This window comes from Sminthopsis crassicaudata, chromosome 1 (genome assembly GCF_048593235.1).
Source record: "Sminthopsis crassicaudata isolate SCR6 chromosome 1, ASM4859323v1, whole genome shotgun sequence".
NCBI lineage: Eukaryota > Metazoa > Chordata > Mammalia > Dasyuromorphia > Dasyuridae > Sminthopsis > Sminthopsis crassicaudata.
In genome coordinates, this window is record NC_133617.1 from 68,290,983 (window position 1) to 68,316,767 (window position 25,785).

General features: G+C 34.7%; 1 protein-coding gene across 8 annotated transcripts in view; it reads right to left on the minus strand.

Annotated features, from left to right (window-relative positions):
• The window catches only part of ACER1 (alkaline ceramidase 1), an 82,744-nt gene that overhangs the window by 55,609 nt on the left and 1,350 nt on the right, over positions 1-25,785 (minus strand). For 6 of the 8 annotated variants that reach the window (XR_012489113.1, XR_012489111.1, XR_012489112.1 and 3 more), the window contains exon 1: positions 25,338-25,782. The exons of the other annotated variants lie outside the window; for them this stretch is intronic. Coding sequence is in view for 3 of the 6 variants with exons in the window: in XM_074309345.1 (XP_074165446.1) it covers positions 25,338-25,520 (183 nt within the window). In the remaining 3 variants the exon portion in view is untranslated. Of the gene's footprint in view, positions 1-25,337; positions 25,783-25,785 lie in introns of those variants that run through there. 8 annotated transcript variants of the gene reach the window in all.

Below are 25,785 nucleotides of genomic sequence, written 5' to 3' on the forward strand. Positions count from 1 at the left end.
TTTAAGTCACATTTATGTATGTACAAATAAATCCAATATAGTCAAGATTAGAAGGAAAGCAGAAAACTGGGAAGAAAATTTTAGAGAAAGTTTCTCTGATAAAGGCCTCATTTCTCAAACATATATAATTATAAAAAACATAATCAAACATAGAGAAAACTGAATCAATTTGTAAGATTGTGAATCATTACCCAAGTTTTTTTTTTCCTCTTTTTCTTTCTTATTTATTTATTTATTTAGTTTTATTTACTTTTTATTTTATTTTATAATTATAGCTTTTTTTTTTGACAGTACATATGCCTGGGTAATTTTTTACAACATTATCCCTTGCACTTAATTCTGTTCAGATTTTTTCCCTTCCTCCCCCAACCCCCTCCCCCAGATGGCAGGCAGTCTTATACATGTTAAATATATTACAATATATTCTAGATACAATATATGTGTATAGAACCGAATTTCTTGTTGCACAGGAAGAATTGGATTCAGAAGGTAAAAATAACAGTTTACACTCATTTCCCAGTGTTCCTTTTCTGGATGTAGCTGATTCTGTCCATCATTAATCAATTGGAATTGGATTAGCTCTTCTCTATGTTGAAGATATCCACTTCCATCAGAATACATCTTCATACAGTATCATTGTTGAAGTGTATAATGATCTTCTGGTTCTGCTTGTTTCACTTAGCATCAGTTGATGTAAGTCTCTCCAAGCCTCTCTGTATTTCTCCTGTTGGTCATTTCTTACAGAACAATAATATTCCATAACATTCATATACCATAATTTACCCAACCATTCTCCAATTGATGGACATCTATTCATCTTCCAGCTTCTAGTCACTATGAAAAGGGCTGCCACAAACATTTTGGCACATACAGGTTCCTTTCCCTTCTTTAGTATTTCCTTGGGATATAAGCCCAGTAATAGTATGGCTGGGTCAAAGGGTATGCACATTTTGATAACTTTTGGGGCATAATTCCAGATTGCTCTCCAGAATGGTTGGATTCTTTCACAACTCCACCAACAATGCATCAGTGTCCCAGTTTTCCCACATCCCCTCCAACATTCATCGTTATTTGTTCCTGTCATCTTAGCCAATCTGACAGGTGTGTAGTGATATCTCAGTCTTAATTTGCATTTCTCTGATCAATAGTGATTTGGAACACTCTTTCATATGAGTGGAAATAGTTTCAATTTCATCATCTGAAAATTGTCTGTTCATATCCTTTGACCATTTATCAATTGGAGAATGGCTTGATTTCTTATAAATTAAAGTCAATTCTCTGTATATTTTGGAGATGAGGCCTTTATCAGAACCTTTAACTGTAAAAATGTTTTCCCAATTTGTTACTTCCCTTCTAATCTTGTTTGCATTAGTTTTGCTTGTGCAGAAACTTTTTAATTTGATGTAATCAAAATTTTCTATTTTGTGATCAATAATGGTCTCTAGTTCTCCCTTGGACACAAACTCCTTCCTCCTCCACAAGTCTGAGAGGTAAACCATCCCATGTTCCTGCAATTTATTTATGATTTCATTCTTTATGCCTAAATCTTGGACACATTTTGATCTAATCTTAGTATGTGGTGTTAAATGTGGGTCCATGCCTAGTTTCTGCCATACTAATTTCCAGTTTTCCCAGCAGTTTTTGTCAAATAATGAATTCTTATCCCAAAATTTGGGATCTTTGGGTTTGTCAAACACTAGATTGCTATTTTTATTCACTATCTTGCCCTGTGAACCTAACCTATGCCACTGATCAACTAGTCTATTTCTTAGCCAATACAAAAATGGTTTTGATGACTGTTGCTTTATAATACAGTTCTAGATCAGGTACAGCTAGACCACCTTCACTTAATTTTTTTTTTCATTACTTCCCTTGAAATTCTCGACCTTTTGTTGTTCCATATGAATTCTGTTGTTATTTTTTCTAGGTTATTAAAATAGTTTCTTGGAAGTCTGATTGGTATAGCACTAAGTAAATAGATTAGTTTAGGGAGTATTGTCATCTTAATTATATTCCCTTGGCCTATCCAAGAGCACTGAATGTCTTTCCAATGATTTAAATCTGACTTTATTTTTGTGGCAAGTGTTTTGTAATTTTGCTCATATAATTCCTGACTCTCCTTTGGTAGATATATTCCCAAATATTTTATACTATTGACCGTTATTTTGAATGGAATTTCTCTTTGTATCTCTTGCTGTTGGATTGTGTTGGTAATGTATAAAAATGCTGAGGATGAATCATTACCCAAGTTATAAATGATCAAAAGATCTGAGCAGGCAGTTTTCAGATAAAGAAATAAAAACTATCAACAGTCACATTAAAAAGCCTCCAAATCACTATTGGTTAGAGAAATACAAATGAAAACAATTCAGAGTTGTATCTCACATATGTCAGCTTGACTAACATAACAGAAAAGGAAAATGACAAATGTTGGAAGGGACATGGAAAAATTGGGACACTAATGCACAGTTGGTGGAGTTTTGAATTGATTTAATCATTCTGGAGAGCAATTTGGAACTATGCCCAAAGGACTGTAAACTCTGCATACTTAGCATGGTAATTTCACTTCTAGGTCTGTTTTCCAAAGAAAACAATGGCAAAAAATTAGAAATTGAGGGAAAGCTCATCAATTAGTGAATGGCTCAACAACTTGTATTATACGATTGGAATGAATATTATTGTGATTTAGAAATGACAAGAAAAGCCTGGGAAGATTCCTTTAAATTGACAGTAATCATTATTCAAGACAAGTCCAAAGAATTTATGATGAAAAATGATAGCCATCTCCAGAGAAAGAACTAATGAAATTTATATGCAAATTGAAGTTTTTTTTTTTTTTTAAACTTTCTTTCTTTCTCCTTTTTTTCCTCTGGTAAATTATTATTATTTATTTTGATTTATTTATTATATTATATATTATCATTAATCATGGTTAATATGAAAATGTTTTACATGATTTCACATGTAAAAGTGATAATGACATTTCTTGCCACCTTAATAGGTGAAGGAAGGATGGGAGGTAGAGAATTTGGAACCCCCAATTCTTAAAAAGTAAATGTTTAAAAAAAAAAATATAGGGGCAGCTAGGTGGTGCAGTGGATAGAGCACCAGCCTTGAATTCAGGAAGACCAGAGTTCAAATCTGGTCTCAGACACTTAACACTTCCTAGCTGTGTGACCCTGGGCAAGTCACTTAACCCCAGCCTCAGGGAAAAATAAATAAATAAATAAAATATTTTTAAAAACCATTTTTTTAAATTAAAAAAAAAAGATTTTTTTTTTTTTTAAATACAGAAGACTTGAATATATTTGTAAGGAAAAGGTCGAGATAGGATGAGATTAAAAAGTAGAGGGACAGGGATTGTGGGAATAATTTCTTATAAAGAGACTAGAAAGAATGGGATCATGAATAAAAGTAGTGGAGTTGATCTTTGTGAGGTTAAAGTCCATTTCTTTATCAAAGACTGGAGTAAAACAGAAAAGAGTAGGGATAATACCAAAGGAGTCTGACATACAAAAAAAAATTAGGAATGAGTGGTTTTTAGCTGAGAGAGTAGAAAAAGTAGGTAGTGGTTTGGGAGACTTGAGAAGGAAAGAGCCAAAATAGCCCTTGTGATATAGCTTGTGATAGAGAATCAATTAGGAAGTGGTAAAAGAATTGTGTTGCTAAACTAATGGTCCAGTTTATATTAGAAAGCACAACTTCTAATTCAGTGGTCTGTATGGTTGAGTAATTTCTTCTTTGAGTGATTTAATTAAATTAAACAAATATATTTGATTAATAGCAATCAATAAACAAGGTCAAAGGATATGAACAGACAATTTTCAGATGATAAAATTGAAACTATATCCACTCATATGAAAGAGGGTTCCAAATCACTACTGATCAGAGATGCAAATTAAGACAACTCTGAGATACCACTACACACCTGTCAGATTGGCTAAGATGATAGGAACAAAAAATGATGAATGTTGGAGGGGATGTGGGAAAACTGGGACACTAATGCATTGTTGGTGGAGTTGTGAAAGAATCCAACCATTCTGGAGAGCAATATGGAACTATGCCCAAAAAGTTATAAAATTGTGCATATCCTTTGATCCAGCATTGCTGCTATTGGGCTTATATCCCAAAGAAATACTAAAGAAGGGAAAGGAACCTGTATGTGCCAAAATGTTTGTGGCAGCCCTCTTTGTAGTGGCTAGAAACTGGAAAGTGAATGAATGCTCATCAATTGGAGAATGGTTGGGTAAATTATGATACATAAATGTTATGGAATATTATTGCTCTGTAAGAAATGACCAGCAGGATGGATACAGAGAGGCTTGGAGAGACTTACATCAAGCGATGCTGAGTGAAATGAATAGAACCAGAAGTTAGCTGTACACTTCAATGTTGTATGAAGATGTATTCTGATGGAAGTGGATATCTTCAACATAAAGAAGGTCCAATTCACTTCCAATTGATCAATGATGGACAGAAACAACTACACCTAGAGAAGGAATACTGGGAAGTGAATGTAAATTGTTTGCACTATTGTCTTTCTACCTAGGTTACTTATACCTTCGGAATCCAATTCTTACTGTGCAACAAGAAATTTGGTTTTACAAACATATATTGTATCTAGGGTATACTGTAACACATTTATTATGTATGGGATTGCCTGTCATCAAGGGGAGGGAGTAGAGGGAGGGAGGATAAGATTTGGATAAGTGAATACAGGGGATAATGTTGTAAAAAAAATAAATTACCCATGTATATGTACTGTCAAAAAAATATAATTATAAAATTAATTTTAAAAAATCAATAAACAATTGGTTATAGTCCCTAAAAAAAAGAGACAAAAGGTAGGCTCTGTCCTCTAGGAGCTTACAATCAAACGGGATAGATAAATATATACAGAACAAAAAATATAAAAGATGAACAGGAAATGACAGATATAAACAGAAATAAATCTATATAGAACAAACGATATAAAAGATGAACAAGAAATAATAGAAAGAAGCACTAGAATAAAGAGGAGTTAGGAAAGGCTTCCTGTGATTGAAGGGATTTAGTTTGGATTTAAAAGAAACTAGAGAAGTCAATGGGCAGAATTAAAGAAAACTGCCAGAGAAAATGCCTGAAGTTGAGATGATTTAGCAGCACTCATAGATATGAGGAAGGTAGATGATAATCAATAAAACAAGGGAATAAGGGAACTTTAAAGGGTGGTTTAGCATTGCATTAACTAATTATATAGTCAAGATTGAGAATGAGAAAAGTTGAGTGAGAGCAAAGGTGATGGCTTGGACTGAGGAGGTGGAGGGAGGAGTGTAGCTCTAGGTGAAGCTAAAGAATAGGTTGCGGAGGTGTGAAACTTCAGAAGATGCAATAAGGGAAGATCATGATCAGATAAGAATTTCAGAATCCTAGAACTCTGAAGTTGAAGCACTTGTGGGTGCTCCAGAGATCAAGGGTGTGGTTAGGTCTATGTTTAGTCCAGACTAATTAAAGAAGTAAAGTAATAGGAACTGAGCTGATTGAAGTCCTGAGGAAGTAGGGGTATGACAGGAAGCATCAACAGTTAAGTAGAAGAAATGAAATAAAAGAAAGCAAAGACCCAGCTTCTTAATTGTTTGGCTATTCCATCAAAGCAATTCTCCTTTTGATTGTTGTTGTGGACCTATTCAGTCATGTCTGACTCTTCATGACCCTGTAGCCATGGGCCCTTCTGTCCTCCACTAACACTCTGTTGTCATTGCTTCCACTATCTATCGATCTCATCCTCTGCCATCCTCTTCTTTGCCTTCAATCTTTTCCAGCATCAGAAGCTTTTCTAATGAATCCTATATTCTAATTATGTGGTCAAAGTATTTAAGCATTGCCATGATCTTAGTTTTGTGTTTGTTTTTTATTACGCTTCAAGACAACTTTTATATTTTTCTCTTTCCCCTTTATCAAGAAATTTCCTATTCTGCACTCTCTGCCACCAGAGTGATATTGTCTGCATGTCTGAGATTGTGGTTATTTCTCCCAGTATCTTAATTCTGAATTTTGATTTGTCCAGTCTGGCATTACACATGATGTACTTTGCATATAACTTAAATAAGGTGACAATGTGCAGTCTTGTCATACTCCTTTCTCAATCTTAATTTGATCGTTCATTTTTGGGTCTAACTATTACTACCCAGACCACACACAGGTTCCTCAGGAAACAAGTAAAATGATATGATTATTTCCATCTCTCTGAGGACTTTCATGCATTTTGTTGTGGTCCACACAGAACAAAAGTTTTAATGTAGTCAAAGAGGCAGAAATACATGTTTTTTTCTGGAAATCTTTTGCTTTCTCTATAATCCAGATACTGTTGGCAATTTGGACTTTAGTTCCTCTGCCTCTTCAAAATCCATCTTGTTCTTTTGGTAATTCTCAGTTCACATACTGCTGAACCCTAGCTTGTAGAATCTTAAGTATAATCTTGCTAGCATGGAAAATAAACATGATTATTTGATAATTTAAACATTCCTTGGCATTGTCCTTTTTTAAGAGTATGATGTAAACTGACCTTTTCCAATTCAATAGCCATAGTTGGGTTTTCCAAAATTGCTAGCAAATTGAGTGTAGTGCCTTAACTGCATCATCTATGAGGATTTTAAATAGATCAACCAGAATTTTATCACAGGATAACTGATTCTAGATCAATAACTACACCATAGAGGTTATCAGTGGTGTTAAGATCTTTTTGGTAGAATTCTCCTACATATTCTTGCTACCTGTTAATCTCTTCTACTTCTGTTAAGTCCCTACCATTTTTGTCTTTTATAATATTCATTATTGCATAAACTGTTCTTTGATATCCTACTAATTTTCTTGAAGAAATCACTATCTTTCCTATTTTATTGTTTTCTTATATTTCTTTGCAATTCTCATTTAAGAAAATCTTATCTCTTCTCGTTATTCTTTGGAATTCTATATTCAATTGGGTGTATCTTTCCCTTTCTCCTTTTTCTCACTTTTGTTCTTTCCTCAACTATTTGTAAAGCTTCACCAGAGAGTTGTTTTGCTTTCTTTTTCTTTTTCTTTGGAATGTTTCTTGTTTCTTTCTCCTACACAATATGCTGATGTTCTGTCCATGGTTTTTCAAGTACTTTATCTACCAGATCTAATCTCTAAACATCACTTCTATTTGATGTTCATTAAGGATGTGCTTTAGGCCATACCTATACTGTCTGATAGTTTCCCCTCTATTCTTTAATTTAAATCTAAATTTTGCAAAAAAGAAATTCATGATCTCAGCCACAATCAGCTTCAGCTCTTGTTTTAACTGACCATAAAGAACTTATCCACCTTTGGCTGCAAAATATAGAGCAGATGAACTTTGGCCTCTTAGGCATTAGGGGCTGGAGCACAAGATTTATATTACTGTGATGTTGAATTGTTTGTCTTGGATTTGAACAGATATCTTTCTCTTTTGAGATTATAACCCAGTCTTGCTTTTTTACCTTTTTATTGATTATTCATTTTGACTTTATTTTGCCATATGGTTTAATATTGGTCTATGCCCAATTCCTATCAAACTGTCTTCCATTTTTTCCCAATAATTTTTTACCAAATAATGAATTCTTACATATAATATTTTTCCAAATACATGTAAAGATAGTTTTCAACATTCATTTTTGTAAGATTTTGAATTCCAAATTTTTCTTCCTCTTTCCCTTTGGTGTCCCCTCTCCCTAAGACAGCAAGAAATCTGATATAAGCTATGCGTGTACAATCATTTTTTAAAAAGTGAATAATGTTTTATTTGTTCAAATTTACATGTAAAGATGGTTTTCAACATTCATTTTGGTTTTTAATTCCAAATTTTTTCTCCCTCCCTCTTTTAGCCTCCCCTCTCCTCAAAATAGCCAACAATATGATAGAGGTTATACACTATACAACCTCTAATATGCTAAACATATTTCCATATTAGTCATGTTATTATGGAAGAAAAATCAGAACAAACAGGAAAAACCATCAAAAGGAAAAACCAGCAGCAGTCTCCAGATTCTTCAGCCCATAGAGGCCAAAGGCAACTCAGCAGGAAAGGTTTGGTTCACTAGGGTGTGAGGGGAGCCCTAGTTCGGGATCCAGTTTTGGGAGCCACTGAAACAATAGCAGCAGCAGCAGCAGCACTGCAGTAGGATATAGCAACTGTCAATCACAGGTAAGAGGGCACAGACAGTTGGTCAGAGGGAGATTGCAAGGGCCTCTTTGTTGGCATTGCAGCAGGATTGTGTTGCATAGCCTATACTAGATCTGGGTAGCAATGCTAGCTCATAGTACTATGGTGACAAGGAAAATCAAAATATCCACTCAGAAGATAACCAAATCAAAGCTTCTACATCCAAAGCCTCCAAGAAAAAATTAAAATTGGCCAAAGGCTATGAAAGAATCCAAAAAAGATTTTGAAAATCAAGTAAGAAAGAAGAAAATTTGGGAAGAAAAATCAGAGTGATACAAAAGGAAATACCAAAAACTAATGAGAAGAATACCTTAAAAAACAAAATTGGCAAATGATAAAGGAGCTACAAAAGCTCACTTAAAAAAAAATTTCTTAAAAATTAGAATTACACAAATGAAAGCTTAAGACTTTATGAAAAATCAAGATGCAATACAACTAATCCAAAATAATGAAAAAAATAGGGAAAAACATGAACTATTTCATTGGAAAAATAACTGACCTGGAAAAGAGATCTAGGAGAGAGATTTTAAAAATTATTAATCTCCCTGAAAGCCATGATCAAAAAAAAGAGCCTGGACATCATTTTTCAAGAAACTATCAAGGAAAACTGTCCTGATCTGATAGTCTAAAACCAGTGAGTTAAGTAGAAACTGAAATAATGTACCAATCACCTCCTGAGATTCCAAAATAAAGATTCCCAGGAATATTGTAGCCAAATCCCATAACTCCCAGGTCAAGGAGAAAATAATGAAAGCATCCAGAAAGAAACAATTCCAGAACACTGGTACTATAGTCAATTAACACAAGATTTACTAGCTTCTACATTTAAGAATTGAAGAACATGGAATATGATATTCTGAAGAGCAATGAACCTCGGATTACAACCAAGAACTACCCATTTGCAAAAGTGAATATAATCTTTCAAGGGAAAAGGTGGATATTCAATGAAGTAGAAGATTTTCAAACACTTGTGATGAAAAGACTAGAACTGAATAGAAAATTTTATTTTCAAATACAGGACTCAAGAGAAGCATAAGGAGGTAATCAGGAAAGGGAAAACTTAACAAAGTCTATCTGTTTACATTCCTACATGGGAAGATGATACTTTTGTAACTCATAAGAACTTCCTCATTATTATGGCAGTTAGAAAAAGTACATAAGAAGACTCAGATGAAGATGGAGTTGAATATGAAGGGATAATATTTTAAAAATAAAATATAATAGAGGAATGTACTGAGAGAAAAGAAAAGGGAGAAGTGGAATGATATAAATTATCTGCCATAAAAGAAGCAAGAAAAAGGTTTTACAATGGAGGGGAAGGGGAAGAAGGAGAGTGAGTGGACCTTATTCTCAGAATTGGCTCAAAGAGGAAATAACATACATATTTAATATGGGTATAGAAATCTACCTTACCCTGCAGTTAAGTAGGAGGGGAAGAAGAGAGGGCACATTGGGAAATAAGTAGATTAATTTAGGCAGAATTGTCATTCTAATTTTATTAACTTGGCTTATCCATGAGCACTTGATAATTCAGTTGTTTTCATTTAACTTTGTGTGAAAAGTGTTTTATAATTGTGTCCATACAGTTTCTGGGTTTGTCTTGGCAGGTAGACTCCAAAATATTTTATATAATCTACAGCTATTTTAAATGGAATTTTTCTTTCAATCTCTTGAAACTTAGCTTTGTTGGTAACATACAGAAATGCTAATCATTTAGGTAGGTTCATTTTATATTCTGCAACTTTGCTAAAGTTGTAAATTATTTCAAGTAGTTTTTTAGTTAATTCTCTAGGTTTCTCTATGTATACCATCATATCATCCACAGAGTGATAGTTTTATTTTCTCATTGCCTAATCTAATTCCTTTAATTTATTTTTTTCTTTTCTTTTGCTAAAGCTAACATTTCTAGTATAATACTAGATAACAGTGGTGAGAAAAGGCACCCTTGTTTCATCCTTGTTTTATGGAGGAGTTGTGCTGTGCTTTGTTAAGAGCTTTTTCTGCATTTATTGAGATAATCATGATTTTTGTTAGTTTTGTTATTGATATAGTCAAATTATACAAATAGTTTTCCTTTCTCTCTTTTGGCTCTTCCTGGTTTAAGTATCAGCACCATATTTGTGTCATAAAAGGAATTTTCAAGGACTTATTTTTTCTAAATGGTTTATATAGCATTGGAATTGTTCTTTAAATGTTTGGTAGAATTTACTTGTACATCCACCTGGCACTGAAGATTTTTTCTTAGGGAATTCATTTGTGACTTGTTCAATTTCTTTTTGTAAATGCTTATCCATTTCAATTAGACTGTCAGATTAATAACATACAGTTGGGCAAAATAGATCCTAATTTTTGCTTTCATTTCCTCTTCATGGATGGTGAGTTCACCCTTTCCATTTTTTGATACTGATAATTTGGTTTTCTTCTTTCTTTTTTCTAATCAAATTAACCTTTTTCACAAAACCAATTGTTAACTTATTAGTCCAATAGTTTTCTTACATTCAATTTTATTAAATCTCTACTTTAATTTTCAGAATTTAAAATTTCTTATTTAATTGGGGATTTTTAAAATGTTCTTTTTCTAGCTTTTTTCGTTATATGCCCAATTCATTGATCTCCTCTTTATTTTATTTTTGTAGGCATTTGTAGACATAAAATTTTCCCTAACTTCCCCTAACTTGGATAAAGCAAAAGTAAAAATAGATCTTACTAAAAGAGATAAGGAGGAACGTACATTTTGATAAAGGATACTGTAAATAACGAGGCAGTAAAGATACTAAATGTGTTTGCACCAAGTGGTAGAGCAGGCAAATTCCAATTCTAAGCCAACTACAGGAAGAAATAATCAGCAAGACTATACTAAAGGCAGAATTCAACCTTCCCCTCTCAAAAACAGACAAATCTAGCCACAAAATAAACAAGAAAGAAACTAGGGAGGTTAACAGGATTCTAGAAAACCAAAATATGATAGACCTCTGGAGAAAATTGAATAGGGACAGAAAGGAATACACCAAAACTGAAGGGCATAAAAACCTCACAATAAAATGCAGAAAAACAGAAATAATAAATGCTTCCTTTTCATATCACGATGCAATAAAAATTATACTCAATAAAGGGCCACAGGGAAAGATAGACTAAAAACCAATTAGAAATCAAATAATCTAATTCTAAATAATGAGTGGGTCAAACAACAAATCACAGAAACAATCCATAATTTCATTCAAGAGAATGACAATAATGAGACAACATACCAAAACCTATGGGATGCAGTCAGAGTAGTTCTTGGGGAAAATTTTATATCTCTAAATAGCTACATGAATAGAGAAATAGAAGAGCAATGAATTAGGCATGCAATTAAAAAAGCTAGAAAAAGAACAAATTAAAAGCCCCAAATTTAATACCATATTAGAAATTCTGAAACTCAAAGGAGAGATTAATAAAATAGAAATTAAGAAAACTATTGAACTAATAAATAAAACTAAAGGTAGGTTTTATGAAAAAATCAACAAAATAGATAAACCTTTGGTTAATTTGATCAGAAAAAGGAAAAATGAAATAAAAAATGAAAGTATGAACTTATCACCAATGAAAAAGAAATTAAAGCAATAACAAGGAGCTGTTTTGCCCAAGTGCATGATAGCAAGTCTGACAATCTAAATGAAGTAAATGAATATTTACAAAAATATAAATTGCCCAGGTTAACAGAAGAGGAAATAAATTACTTAAATAGTCACATTTTAGAAAAAGAAATTGAACAAGTCATTAATGAATTTCTTAAGAAAAAATCTCCAGAGCCAGATGGATTCACAAGTGAATTCTACCAAACATTTAAAGAACAATTAATTCTAATAGTATGTAAACTATTTGGAAAGATTGGTAAAGGAATACTGCCAAATTCCTTCTATGACACAAATATGATACTGATATCTAAACCAGGAAGAGCCAAAACAGAAAGAAAATTATAGACCAATCTCCCTAATGAATATTGATGCAAAAAAATGTAAATAAAATATTAGCAAAGATTACAGCAATTTATCACCAGAATAATACACTACGACTAAATATGAGATTACAGCAAGTTACCAACAGGATAATATACCATGACCAAGTAGAATTTATACTAGGAATGCAGGGTTGGTTCAGTATCAGGAAAACTATTACTATAATTAGCCATATAATAACAAAACCAACAGAAATCATATGATAATCTCACTAGATGCAGAAAAAACTTTTGACAAAACACAGCATCGATTCCTGTTAAAAACATTAGAGAGCACAAGGAGAGAGTTTTCCTTAAAATAATAAGCAGTCCCTATCTAAAACCTAGAGCAAACATTATTTGTAAGGGAGATAAACTGGCGGGGCAGCTCGGTGGCACAGTAGATAGAGCACCAGCCCTGAAATCAGGAGGACCCGAGTTGAAATCTAGTCTAAGACATTTAACACTTCCTAGCTGTATGATCCTGGGCAAGTCACTTAACCCCAATTGGGAAGGAGGGAAGGAGAGAGGGAGGGAAGGAAGGAAAGGAGGAAGGAAGGGAGGAAGGAAGGAAGGAAGGGAGGGAGGGAAGGAGGGAGGAAAGGGGGGAGGGAGGAAGAAAACTGAAAAATAATATGTCAGAAATTTGTCATAGTATGATGGTATACTTAGAGAACCCCAAAGACTCTGCTAAAAAGCTATTAGAAATAATTCAGAATTTTAGCAAAGTTGCAGGATACAAAATAAATCCACATAAATCCTCAGAATTTTTATATGTTACCAACAAAATGCAACAGCAAGAGATACAAAGAGAAATTCCATTCCAAACAAATGTTGAGAGTATAAAGTATTTGGGAATTCATCTACCAAAGAATAGTCAGGAATTATATGAGCAAAATTACAAAACACTTGCCACAAAAATAAAGTCAGATTTAAATAATTGGAAAGACATTCAGTGCTTTTGGAGAGGCTGAGCGAATATAATAAAGATAACAATACTCCCCAAACTAATCTATTTATTTAGTGCTATACCAATCAGACTCCCAAAAAACTATTTTAATGACCTAAAAAAAATAACAACAAAATTCATATGGAAGAATAAAAGGTCGAGAATTGCAAGGGAACTAATGAAAAAAAAGTCAGAGGAAGGTGGTCTAAGTGTACCTGATCTTAAGCTGTATTATATAGCAGTAGTCACCAAAACCATTTGGTATTGGCTAAGAAATAGACCGGTAGATCAGTGGAACAGATTAGATACAAAGGACAAAAAAGGGTACATCTATAGCAATCTAGTCTTTGACAAACCCAAAGATACCAACATTAGGGATAAAAATTCATTATTTGGAAAAAACTGTTGGGAAAACTGGAAATTAGAATGGCAGAAATTAGATATGGATCCACACTTAACACCATATACCAAGATAAGATCAAAATGGGTCCATGATTTAGGCATAAAGAATGAGATAATAAATAGATTAGAGGAACAGAGAATAGTCTACCTCTCAGACCTGTGGAGAAGGAAGAAATTTATGACTAGAGGAGAACTAGAGATCATTATTGATCACAAAATAGAAGATTTTGATTACATCAAACTAAAAAGTTTCTGTAAAAACAATACTAATGCAAACAAGATTAGAAGGGAAGTAACAAAGTGGGAAAATATTTTTAAAGTTCTGATAAAGGTCTCATTTCCAAAATATAGAGAGAATTGATCCTATTTTATAAGAAATCAAACCATTCTCTAATTGATAAACGGTCAAAGAATATGAACAGACAATTCTCAGATGATGAAATTGAAACTATTTCCACTCATATGAAAGAGTGTTCCAAATCACTACTGATCAGAGAAATGCAAATTAAGACAACTCTGAGATACCCCTACACTCCTGTCAGATTGGCTAAGATGACAGGAACAAACAATGATGAATGTTGGAGAGGATGTGGGAAAACTGGGACACTAATACATTGTTGATGGAGTTGTGAAAGAATCCGGCCATTCTGGAGAGCAATTTGGAACTATGCCCAAAAAGTTATCAAACAATGCATACCCTTTGACCCAGCAGTGCTGCTATTGGGCTTATGTCCCAAAGAAATACTGAGGAGGGGAAAGGGACCTGTGTGTGCCAAAATGTTTGTGGCAGCTCTTTTCGTAGTGGCTAGAAACTGGAAGATGAATGGATGTCCATCAATTGGAGAATGGTTGGGTAAATTATGGTATATGAAGGTTATGGAATATTATTGTTCTGTAAGAAATGACCAGCAGGATGGATACAGAGAGGCTTGGAGAGACTTACATCAACTGATGCTGAGTGAAATGAATAGAACCAGAAGATCGCTGTACACTTCAATGCTGTATGAAGATGTATTCTGATGGAAGTGGATATCTGCAACATAAAGAAGATCCAATTCACTTCCAGTTGATCAATGATGGACAGAAACAACTACACCCAGAGAAGGAACACTGGGAAGTGAATGTAAATTGTTAGCACTACTGTCTATGTACCCAGGTTACTTATACCTTCGGAATCTAATACTTAATGTGCAACAAGAAAATGGGATTTACACACATATATTGTATCTAGGTTATATTGTAACATATGTAAAATGTATTGGATTGCCTGTCATGGGGGGGGGGGGGAAGGAGTAGAGGGAGGGAGGGGATAATTTGGAAAAATGAATACAAGGGATAATATTATAAAAAAAAATTACTCATGCATATAAACTGTGAAAAAAAAATTATAAATAAATAAAATTAAAAAAAAAAAAAAAAGAAAAAAGAAATTTGTCATAGACCTACATCTCACACCCCATATCAAAGTAAGGTCAAAATGGGTATATGATTTAGACATAAAGGAGGATACCATAAACAAAATAGGGAGAACAAGAGATAATTTACCTCAGTGATCTTTGGAAAAGAGAGGAATTTATGACCAGAGAAAAACTAGAGAACATTATGAAAGGTAAAATGGATAACTGATTAAATTTAAAAGTTTTTGCACAAACAAAACCAATAGAAACAAGATTAAAAGGGAAGTACAAAGCTGGGAAAAAATCTTTACAGCTAGTATTTCTGATAAAGGTCTAATTTCTAAAATATATAAAGAACTGTGTCAAAGTGTATAAGAATACAAACCATTCCTCAATTGATAGAGCATATAAACAGACAATTTTCAGATGATAAAATTAAAGCTATCTATAGTTATAAGAAAAAAATTCTCTAAATCAGTATTCATTAGAGAAATGCAGATTAAAACTACTCTGAAATACTACCTCCCACTTTTCTGATTGGTTAAAATGACAGGAAAAGATAATGATAAATGATGGAGGGGATATGGGAAAACTGGAGCACTAATGCATTGTTGGTGGAGTTGTGAATTGATCTAACCATTCTGGAGAGCAAACTGGAACTATGCTCAAAGGATAATAAAACTGTACATACCCTTTGACCCTGTAGTATCATTATTGGATCTGTATCCCAAGGAAATTACAAAGGAGGAAAAAGCACTCACATGTGCAAAAAAATGTTTGCGGCAGCTCTTTTTGTGGTAGCAAAAAATTGGAAAATGAATAGATTCCCATGAATCAGGGATTGGCTGAACAAGTTGTGATATATGAAAATAATGGATTATTATTGTTCTTAAAAAAATGATGAACAAGCTGATTTTAGAAAAGCCTGGAAAGATTTACAAGAAGTGATGTTGAGTGAAACAAGCAGAACTAAGAATACATTGTATACAATTACAACAAGAACTGGCGATGATCAACTATGAAAGACTTGATTCTTCTCAGTGGTTCAGTGATTCAAAGCAATCCCAATAGCCTTTGGACAGAAAATGCCATCTGCTTCCAGAAAAAGAACTAAGGAGACTGAATGTAAATTAACATGTTGTGTTCACTTCTTTGTTTTTTTTCTTTCTCATGGTTTTTTCCTTTTGCTCTGATTTCTTTCTCCCAACATGATTCATAAAGTGATGTGTGTTAAAAATAAAATAAAATAAAATTTTCCCCAAGAACTACTTTGGCTGTATCCCATAAGTTTTAGTATACTGTCTTATTATCATTCTCTCACTAATTCTTTAGGATTATTTAATTTATAATCAATTTTCAGTCTATTTTTCCATGGCCCTATAGTACATGTAATTTTAATTATGATCTGGAAAAGAGTACATTTAATATTTCTTCATTTCTACATTTGATTGTAAGGTTTTTAATGCCCTAATACATAATTAGGGCAGAGCTATATCATATCTAACTTTTAAAAAATTCTGTTCACCTCTTTAACTTCTTTCTTTTGTTTACCTTTTGGTTAGATCTATCTAATTCTGAGAGAGCCTGTTTGAAATCTCCCATTAGTATAATTTTGCTGCCCATTTTTTTCTTGGAGGTTTCATTTTGGGATCTTTTTAAGAAAACCTCCGAGGAGATTTTACAGTTTTCCTTGATTTCTTAAAGGATGTTGTCCAGGCTCCTTTTTTGGTCATGGCTTTCAGTTAGTTCAATAATTCTTAAATTTCTCTCCTGAATCTATTTTCCAAATTAATTGTTTTTTTTCCAACTATGTATTTTAGATTTTCTTCGTTTTTTTTTTCCATATTTTTAGTTGTTTGATTCTTTGTCTGAGTCATTAGCTTCCACTTGCCCGATTCTAATTTTTAATGAATTATTTTCTTCAGCTAGCTTTTGTAACCAATTCTACTTTTAAAGAAGTTGTTTTATTTCTTGGGTCAATTTCCCTATATAATAACTTGTGGATCGTACTGCTGTTGGAAGATTGAGATCCTTTGGCTTTAGATTCGGATTATTAGAACTGATGCTAGTTTGTGAACCAGCCCCTTTCCCTAGAACATCCTCATTGTTCCTACAGATTTCTATTTACTCCATTCTGATCCTTTTGCCAATTTCTTTCAGCATCTGTTAATTTTCTTGTGCAACTGCATTTTCACTCATTCTCTTTGATTAGTGGTCAAGGCAGGAGAATTAGAATACTTCTTGTTCCCTGTAATTTCCAGGTTCTCCTCTACTTAGTAATCTCTTTTCCTTTAAAGTTCATGCTATTCACATCAACTGCCAAATGGAAATCCCAGTAGTTGTCTACATACAAACTCTCCCCTTCCCTCCAACCAGGTTACTTCTTCAATGAGTTCAGCAGCTGGTTCACAAAATTTCTCTCCTCAAACTGACGCTCATACTAGGGGGTCAACAGAAACACTGATTCCCTATCAAATACTCTAATCTCTCAGTTCCTCAACTACTCAATCTCCCATGAATTACTTTTTAAATCAACCTCAGCCACACAAAGATGGTCAGACCTTTGATCTTCCCATCTCTCACAAATGTATTACCTCTATAATAAAAAATTCAGAAACCCTCTTAATCTGATCAGTATCTATGAGATTCTTACCTCTCTGTCTTCCCTTATAAAATTCTACTCTTTTCCCACACCGTAACTTCCAATCCTTTCTCAATTCTCTCCTAGTCAATTTCCCCATGCACAAGCAATCTTTCTGCTTTTTACCATCCTGATCTTGTTGAAACAATTCAACTCTATACCGTCTTCCTCTCTTGAATCTCTATCCCTTTTATGGAATTGCCAATTATGCCCAGGCAAGTATTAGTCTTGGATCACTCCCATTTTTTGTTTTACTTCTTTTTACAAATATGCTGCTGTACGAAGTTAGAGAAAAATCACACAATTATTCTGACTGGATTCATACTACAAATTTTTGTTACATAATTTCACCTAGGCCCTCACTACAGCTAGGAAATCCTGTTATATATTCCTTTTAAATTCTTTTTAAATATCCCTCTAGAGACTCTTCCATACCTTTTCATTCCTCTTACAATCTGGCTTCTGTTTTTATTCTAAGTTACTAATGATCTCATAGTTGCCAAATCCAGTGGCCTTTTCTCTATCCTCATTTTCCTTGGCCTCTCTGCAGTCTCTGACACTATTGACCACTCTCTCCTCCTTGATACTTTCTTCTCTGGGTTTTTGGATCTCTCTTTCCTGGTTCTCTTCCTATCTTACCACTCCTTTCTTCTTTGCTAATTCTCCAGCTTACACCCTCTGTCCATATATGTCCTTTTCTCTTCTCTTTCTATAAAACCTCACTGAGTGATCTCATCAATTTCCAGAGATCTCATTGCCATGAGAAAGGGCTCAAGACCTAGAAATGATTATGTTGTAATCCACCTTCTCCCTGTATCTTCCCCCACCCCCTCCCCAACTTCCCACTTGTGATTTATATGAACTCTGCCTTTGTTTCAGCATGATATAAACTCTTCTTAGAAGAACATCAGATTCATACACTGCATTGCTCACTCTGAAATTAATTAATTAAAACATTATTTGATTGCTGGCACACCTCCTTTGACCTTTGCTTTGCCTCCCAATTATTCCCAGATTAGAGCTCAGAACAGTAAAATTTTATGAACAACCTTAAACTCAACATGTCCATAACAAAGCTCATAATCTTTCCCTTGTCACCAACCCTTACTCCTACCTTCCCTATTACAAAGGTCAATACCATCAGGTAACCTGAGTCACCCTTTCCTTCTCACAGTCTCATTTCCCCTATCCAAACAGCAGGGGAAGCCTGCTGATTTCCCCATTGCACCATCTCTTGATCTCCCTTCTCTCCTCTGACACTTCCATCACTCCAGTGCAGGACCACATCAGCTCATACCTGGACTGTTGGTGCTAGTGAGTCTGCCTGCCTCAAGATTCTTCTTACTCCAATACATCCCCAATCAGCCACTAAAGTGATTTTCTAAAACACAGGTCCAACTGTTGGGGTTGGGAAGGGAACCCCAAAAGTTTGGTGTCACAGACTGGTGTTGCCGTGGTGTCTCAAAAGAATTTGCAGGCTTGAACCTATTCCAAGTCAAGGGGCAAAATTTATTGTAATTGTAATGCCATTACAAAGCAGGCTGAATTTCCAAAAGAAATTAGCAGAGAAACAAAAGCAAGAAGACACATTTATCCATCTTTTTATCACTGATATGCTAATTCTGTGGCTCATAGGTAGGGTAGAAAAATGGTCTCCGGAATTTGGTTCTTGCTGACAAGATTATCAGACAGCAAGAATCAGGCAGATTGTCAGAACAATAGCATTCCTAGTTGTGGGAAGGGGCAGAGCCAGAGGGCTTTAGAATCACAGATTACCAGAACAGAAGCCCCAAAGTCAGAGGATCCCAAGACCACAGCTATATTTTCCTAGAAGCTATACCATATCCCAACCACATCCTTTCCCTACTCAATTCCAATGATTCTCTGTTGCTTCTAGGAACAAATACAAAATATCTATTTGGCATCCAAAGTCCTTTTATAAGGAGTCCCTTCCTACCTTTTCCAGTCTTCACACATCCACTCTGACACTGGCTTCCTATATTTCTAAAAACAAGATCCACCACCTTTCATGTTGGGCATTTTCTCTGGCTTTCCTTCATGCCTGAAATGATTCTCCTCCACTCCAACTGAGTGAAGTACTGAGTGAAATGGGGAAACTGAGGACTTCTCAGAATAATAACTGGGTAATTCAATACTCAGTACCAAGGATCTATTAATCATTAAGGCTCTGGGAAGAAGAGCAAAAAGACTTGCTCTTCCAGCAGAAATAAATACCTGAGATAACCTCCTTGACCTTTACTCATTTGCTTAGAGAAGAACCTGATTAATTATTTAATGGCCTGGAGATATTTAAGAAGTCTCCAAACTAGCTATCTCTGTTGATTGAGAAAGCCTGTGGTAAACCAAGTCTCCTTAGTTATTTTATTTTATTTTTCTTAGTTATTTTAGAAACCTTTAATCCCCTGGCTTAATTGATTACTTACCTCTAAATAAATCTCATTATTGTAAGAGTAAGGGTTTGTATCTATGTGGTTTCTCATAAAGTCATTAACTAAGTAGATTGAACCTATAACCTAAATTTTAGTTTATGAAGGTCTGATGGGTTTGGGGAAAATGGAATTCTTTGTACAAACATTACAATAAAGTGCTCATATCAGATCAAGGAAGCATTTGTAAACACATCTGCAACAAGTCACCTATGTTGGCTTGACTAGAATTTAGCAAACCTTTGCTACTTCCATCTGAGCAGGCAGTGAAAATTAACCAGATGAGGGGGTTCCTATGACTATTTAATTGTTTCTAACACTAATCGGCAGTCTCCTCTCTCTGAGACTCCAGTGAGTGGATTGTTTGTTTCTTGTGAGATTCTAATAAAGTTTTTGATCTTCTTGAGAAATCTCTGAATAATCATTTTGAGTAAGGAATTGTGATGCCATTCCACACAGTACCAAATAAAATCTCAACTACTACAGGAAGCCTTCCCCAACACTCAGTGCTCTCTCATTGTTAATTATTTCCTAGTTTAGTCTTTGGGTAATTAATAATAAGCATATTAATTGGGTTAGCCTGTAATCAATAAATTGATAGTCACTGGTTTCTCTCAGTAATCAAAACTGCAAAAGGAGGTTCTGAGTTACCTTAAATTGGGTGTGTGGCTTCTGACAAGGAACTGCACAGAAAAATGTAACTCAACCTTAATTGGTGGACATTTAGTAAGTAGGTAGACTAAAAGTCTTCGGGTTCTGTTACAGAGAAGATGACCTGATCTTGAGACAGAGCAGCCTCAAGCTTTCTGGGCAGCCTTTTCCATCAGGACCTCTCTAGTTTTATCCTTCACAAACTGAATTATTCTAAACTCAAGGGAAAGGACCAAGGTATGGGGGGGAGGGTCATCCCTCAGGCAAAAGCCTGTCCAGACTGGATTCTGTTTATACTCTAAATAAAAATTGGGTGGATCTCACCCAACCTAATTAATGAGTATTGCTTTGAGGATTAGGAGTAATCTCATCACTCATTCTTGTCCTTAAGAGAGTGAATGACTTTTTTTTCCTGAGGCTGGGGTTCAGTGACTTGCCCAGGGTCACACAGCTAGGAAATGTTAAGTTTCTGAGACCAGATTTGAACTCCGGTCCTCCTGAATTCAAGGCTGGTGCTCTATCCACTGCGCCACCTAGCTGCCCCCTCTACCTATTATTCTTTTAGATTTTTTCTGGGATGTACATGGGAAAACTGGGCTTCTCAAAAACTTTTCCTATCAACATCTTAATTGGAATTCTATTTTTACTTGAAAGATGTAGATATTTCTAAACATGAATGAACAAAAAACTCATTTGCCAAGCTCAAATAAGACACATTTGACTTCACTCCACTTAAAAAAAAAAAAAAAAAGATTTGTCTTGTGATGGTATTTTGAAAAGACTTGAACCTGAAAATATTATTACATCTTGACTATATATGAGTAAAGAGTTTTCTGATTAATCATATAAAAATGTACCATATTTTACAAAAGTTTGTAACATCTTGTTTGTGTAAAATGGAGTTTTCTTCTGTACTTGTCATAATTGCAAAATATTCATCTTTATTAGTGATGTAATACTTGTAGGGGAGACAGCAATAATTTTAAGATCCCCTGACCTTGGGGGCTTCTGTTCTAACAATTTGTCAATGATTCTAAATCTTCTGGCTTTGGAATCTGATTCTGAGGCCATCTGTTCTAAGAATGCTGCTATTATGTCAATGATAACAAATGTCCTCTGGACTAGGAATATAATATTTCTTTCCTTAAACTTTAGGTAAGATATATTAATGATCCTGAAATGGACAAAAAGCTGGCCCCCTCACCTGCTGGGTCAAGGGGGCTCAGGCTTATAGGAAAAAGTTACTTAAACTGCTTTTAGGGAAGTTCTATGTATAGACTGGGCCCCATTCCCTGGAGCATGAGACCCTGGATTTTCCGAGAAGTGTTGAAAGGCCAAACTTTCCGGGAAGTGTAAGGTTAACAAAGACAGGACAACATTGCATAAGGTGTCGAAAGGGTCCGTAGTGTGTGTTTAACAAAGTCACTTCCCCATTGTAAATGAGAAACTGTATCAGCGATTCCCAAAATTTGTAACCACAAGGCTGTACCAGGATGTGGTAAACAGGCTTAAAAGTGTACCTCAGTAAAGGTTTGAGGCTGATCTCTACTAGCCTGTCTAATGGGGTAAGTCGCTGGCCAGCTAATAAATGATGTTTTAAATTTAATAATCTGGTCAGAGCTGTCTATCTCGTGTCTGTCCATTTCAATCCTAAGACTATTGTTCTATCAATCTGTCTGTCAATGATTTCAAGTTTCCTGGCCTTAGAATAGTCCTACCAACATTATTACTGTTGTTGGTCAGTGATAACCAAATTCTTGAGACCATTCTTTGATTCTACCTCTAGGCTATAAAATTAGTATATCAATGACATGAACTGGATAAATTTGTCTCTTTGCTCCATATTCTTTGCTAAACTCCTGGACTTTAGCCTGCTTCAATTGGCATTACAACTACAACAAACTTTGTCCCATGACTTGGACATGAGTTCGAGCCTGAAAATCCTTTTGAGATATCTCACAACATTGGTCTGTGACTCCCAACTTTTTGGGGTCCCTTCCCAACCTCAACATTAGTGTGACAATTGAGTCTATGTAAACTGACCAACAGCACCAAATTTTGAGAAAGCTTGAAAAAAAAAAAAGCCAATCTATGGTAGGAGAAACATGTATTACCAATCTTTTGCAGGTTATTTCTTCTTCATATTTTTGCTAAACTCTTTATACTATCTTTGAACATCTTAACTAGGTGTCCCATAGGCATATAAAATTCAATAGTGTCAGGATAGAATCCATCATCTTACTCTTCCAAACCCTACCTTCCTCCAAACTTCCCTATTGCTCTCAGAGATACTACCTTTTTAAACTAGTTTCCTAGGCTAGAAGTCCAGGTATTATCTTTGATTTTTCTCTTATTCTCACTTCTTGTTTGGTCATGTAGTCATATCTGACTTCTTAACAGAAAGTTTTCTTGACCTCTTTCATGACCACATGGATCACAGAACACCAGACCCTTCTATCCTCCACTATCTCCTGAGGTTGCTTTCATGACTTTATCTACCTCTTCCTCTGCTATCCCCTTCTCCTTTTGCCTTCAATCTTTCCCAACATCAGGGGCTTTTCCAATGGACTCTGTTTTCTTATTGCAAGGTCAAGGTGTTTAAGTTTCACCTTCAGTGTTTGATCTTCCAGTGAATAGTCTCAGTTAATTTAAGTATTGACTGATTTGATCTCCTTGCTGCGCAAGGGACTCTCAAAAATCTTTCTCCAGCATAATTCTAAAGCATTTAGCTTTCCTCATAGTCCAACTCTCAGTCATTCATTGTTACTGGAAAAACTAGAGCTTTACATATGTTATCAAGGTGATGTCTCTACTTTTTGGTACCCTGTCCAGTTTTGCCATAACTTTGCTTCCAAGGCAAATTTCATGTGTGCAGGTGCCATCCGGTGTTCTTTGAGCCCAAGAATGTAATATCTGACACTGTTTCCATTTCTCCTTCCTCTATTTGCCAGGAAGCATTACCATGACCTTAAGCTTTTAAAAAATTTTTTTATTAATACTAAGCTTCAAGACAACTTTTATATTTTCCTCTTTCCCCTTTATCAAGAAACTGCCTGATAGTTCTTTACTTTCTGCCACCAGAGTGGTAATGTCTCTGCATGTTTCAGAATGCTGATATTTCTTCCAGCAATCTTAATTCTGGTTTTTGATTTGTCCATCCTGACATTTCACATGATATACTATGCATATAAATTAAAGAACAATGTACAGCCTTGTCATGATTTTTTTCCTAATCTTAAATCAGTTGTTTCACGTTTAGTTCTAATTGTTGCCTCTTGGTCCACATACAAGTTCTTCAATAAACAAGTTAACCTGGCCCTGGGTAGTGGTGAGGGATCTGGGGTCAGGGGTCATTAGGGAGGGCAGGAATAGTGTGACCTGAGTTTTTGAGTATTGCACATACTCAGTTTATTTTTAAAATAAAATTAAAAAAAGAAAGTTTTTAAAAAGAAAGTTTATTTACTTTCACAAAATTTCTCATATGTGCCTTCTACTCATACACACAGCCATCACACTGGTAGAGTTTCTCATTAAATGAGAACATATATAAAGCACTCTGCAGACCATAAAGTGCTGTACAAAGACTAGCTTATTATGACTTTTATTAACTTAATTAATCTTCCTACCTCAAATCTCTCCTTACTCCAATTCATTCCCATTCAACTGCCCAAGTGATTTTCCTAAAGCACCAACCTAGCCTTGTCACTCTCATGCTCAATGTTAGTTACAGTGACCAGTGAACTATAAGATCAAATGCAAATGTTTATGTTTGACATTTAAAACTCTCTACAATCTGGTCACCTTTAGCACATATAACCATATCATTTGTCTATTTAATAAGCTCCAAAAAGCCCTGAAATCAAGACAACCTGAGTTCAAATCTGGTCCCAGACACTTAACACTTCCTAGCTGTGTGACCCTGGGCAAGTCACTGAACCCCAATTGCCTCAAGGAAAAAAAAAGTTCCAATGACTCATTATTATTATCTCTAAGATCTTATATAAAATTCTTTGATATTTAAACCTTTATAATCTGGCCCTTTCCTACTTTTCAAGTCTTTTTACATGTTAATCCCTTACTTGTTAATTTCCTGAACATATCATTCCATCTCATATCTTAATCCCTTTTCACTAGTTGGATATCCATCATTACTGGAATGTTCACCATTACCATGGATTTTTTCAAGACTGATCATATATCTAAGCTTTTGGAGGAGACTTTCCCAGGTCTACTCCTTTCTCTAGACTTTCCCCCTTCCCCATATTCCATTTCTACTATGTATATCTTGTATATATAAGTATTTGTCTTCTCTACTAAAATGTGAGTTCTTTGGGGGAGCTGGAACCATGACTTTTCTCTTTTTTTGTAACCCCAATGCTTAGCACAGTAGCTGGCATACAGTAAGTATTTAATAAATGCTTCTTGACCTTCATAAATATCAACATTTCTATATATTGCTGACAAAGTCCAGCAGCAAGAGATAGAAAGAGAAATTTCATTTAAAATAACTAGACAATATAAAATATTTGGGAGTCTACTTGCCAAAACAAGCCCAAGAACTACATAAATGCAATTACAAAACACTTTTCACACAAATGAAGTCAGACCTAAAAAAGGAAAATAACAATAGTACCTACTGCATGACAAGTTCATTTGATTCTCAAAACAAACCTGCAAGGTAGATGCTGTCCCTATTCCCATTTTAGAGATGAGAAAACTGAGGCAAAGTATAGATTTGCTCAGGGTTACACAGCAGTAAATACTGAGGCCAGGTTTGAATCCAGTCTTCCTTTCTCTAGATTTGGCACTCTCCACTGTGCCACTTTCAGAAATCTCATCTCTGACACAGAACATTCAGGGTTCTCATTTTCTAATTTGTAAAACAAGGGGGGGATCAGGCGGGTAATGAGAATGATGGGGAAAGAAGAGAAGAAAGGCATCAAAGAAACAGAAGAAATCAATAGTTTAGAAGAGGACTCCTCTTATTAGTATTGTGTTGGACAATTCACTTAAAACATTGTATATAAGCTCATAGTTTCAAATATAATCTTTTCTGTTCTTTGTCCTTTGAAATGTTAGTATTTGTTAAGTTCACACGCAGGCAAAATGAAATTAACCA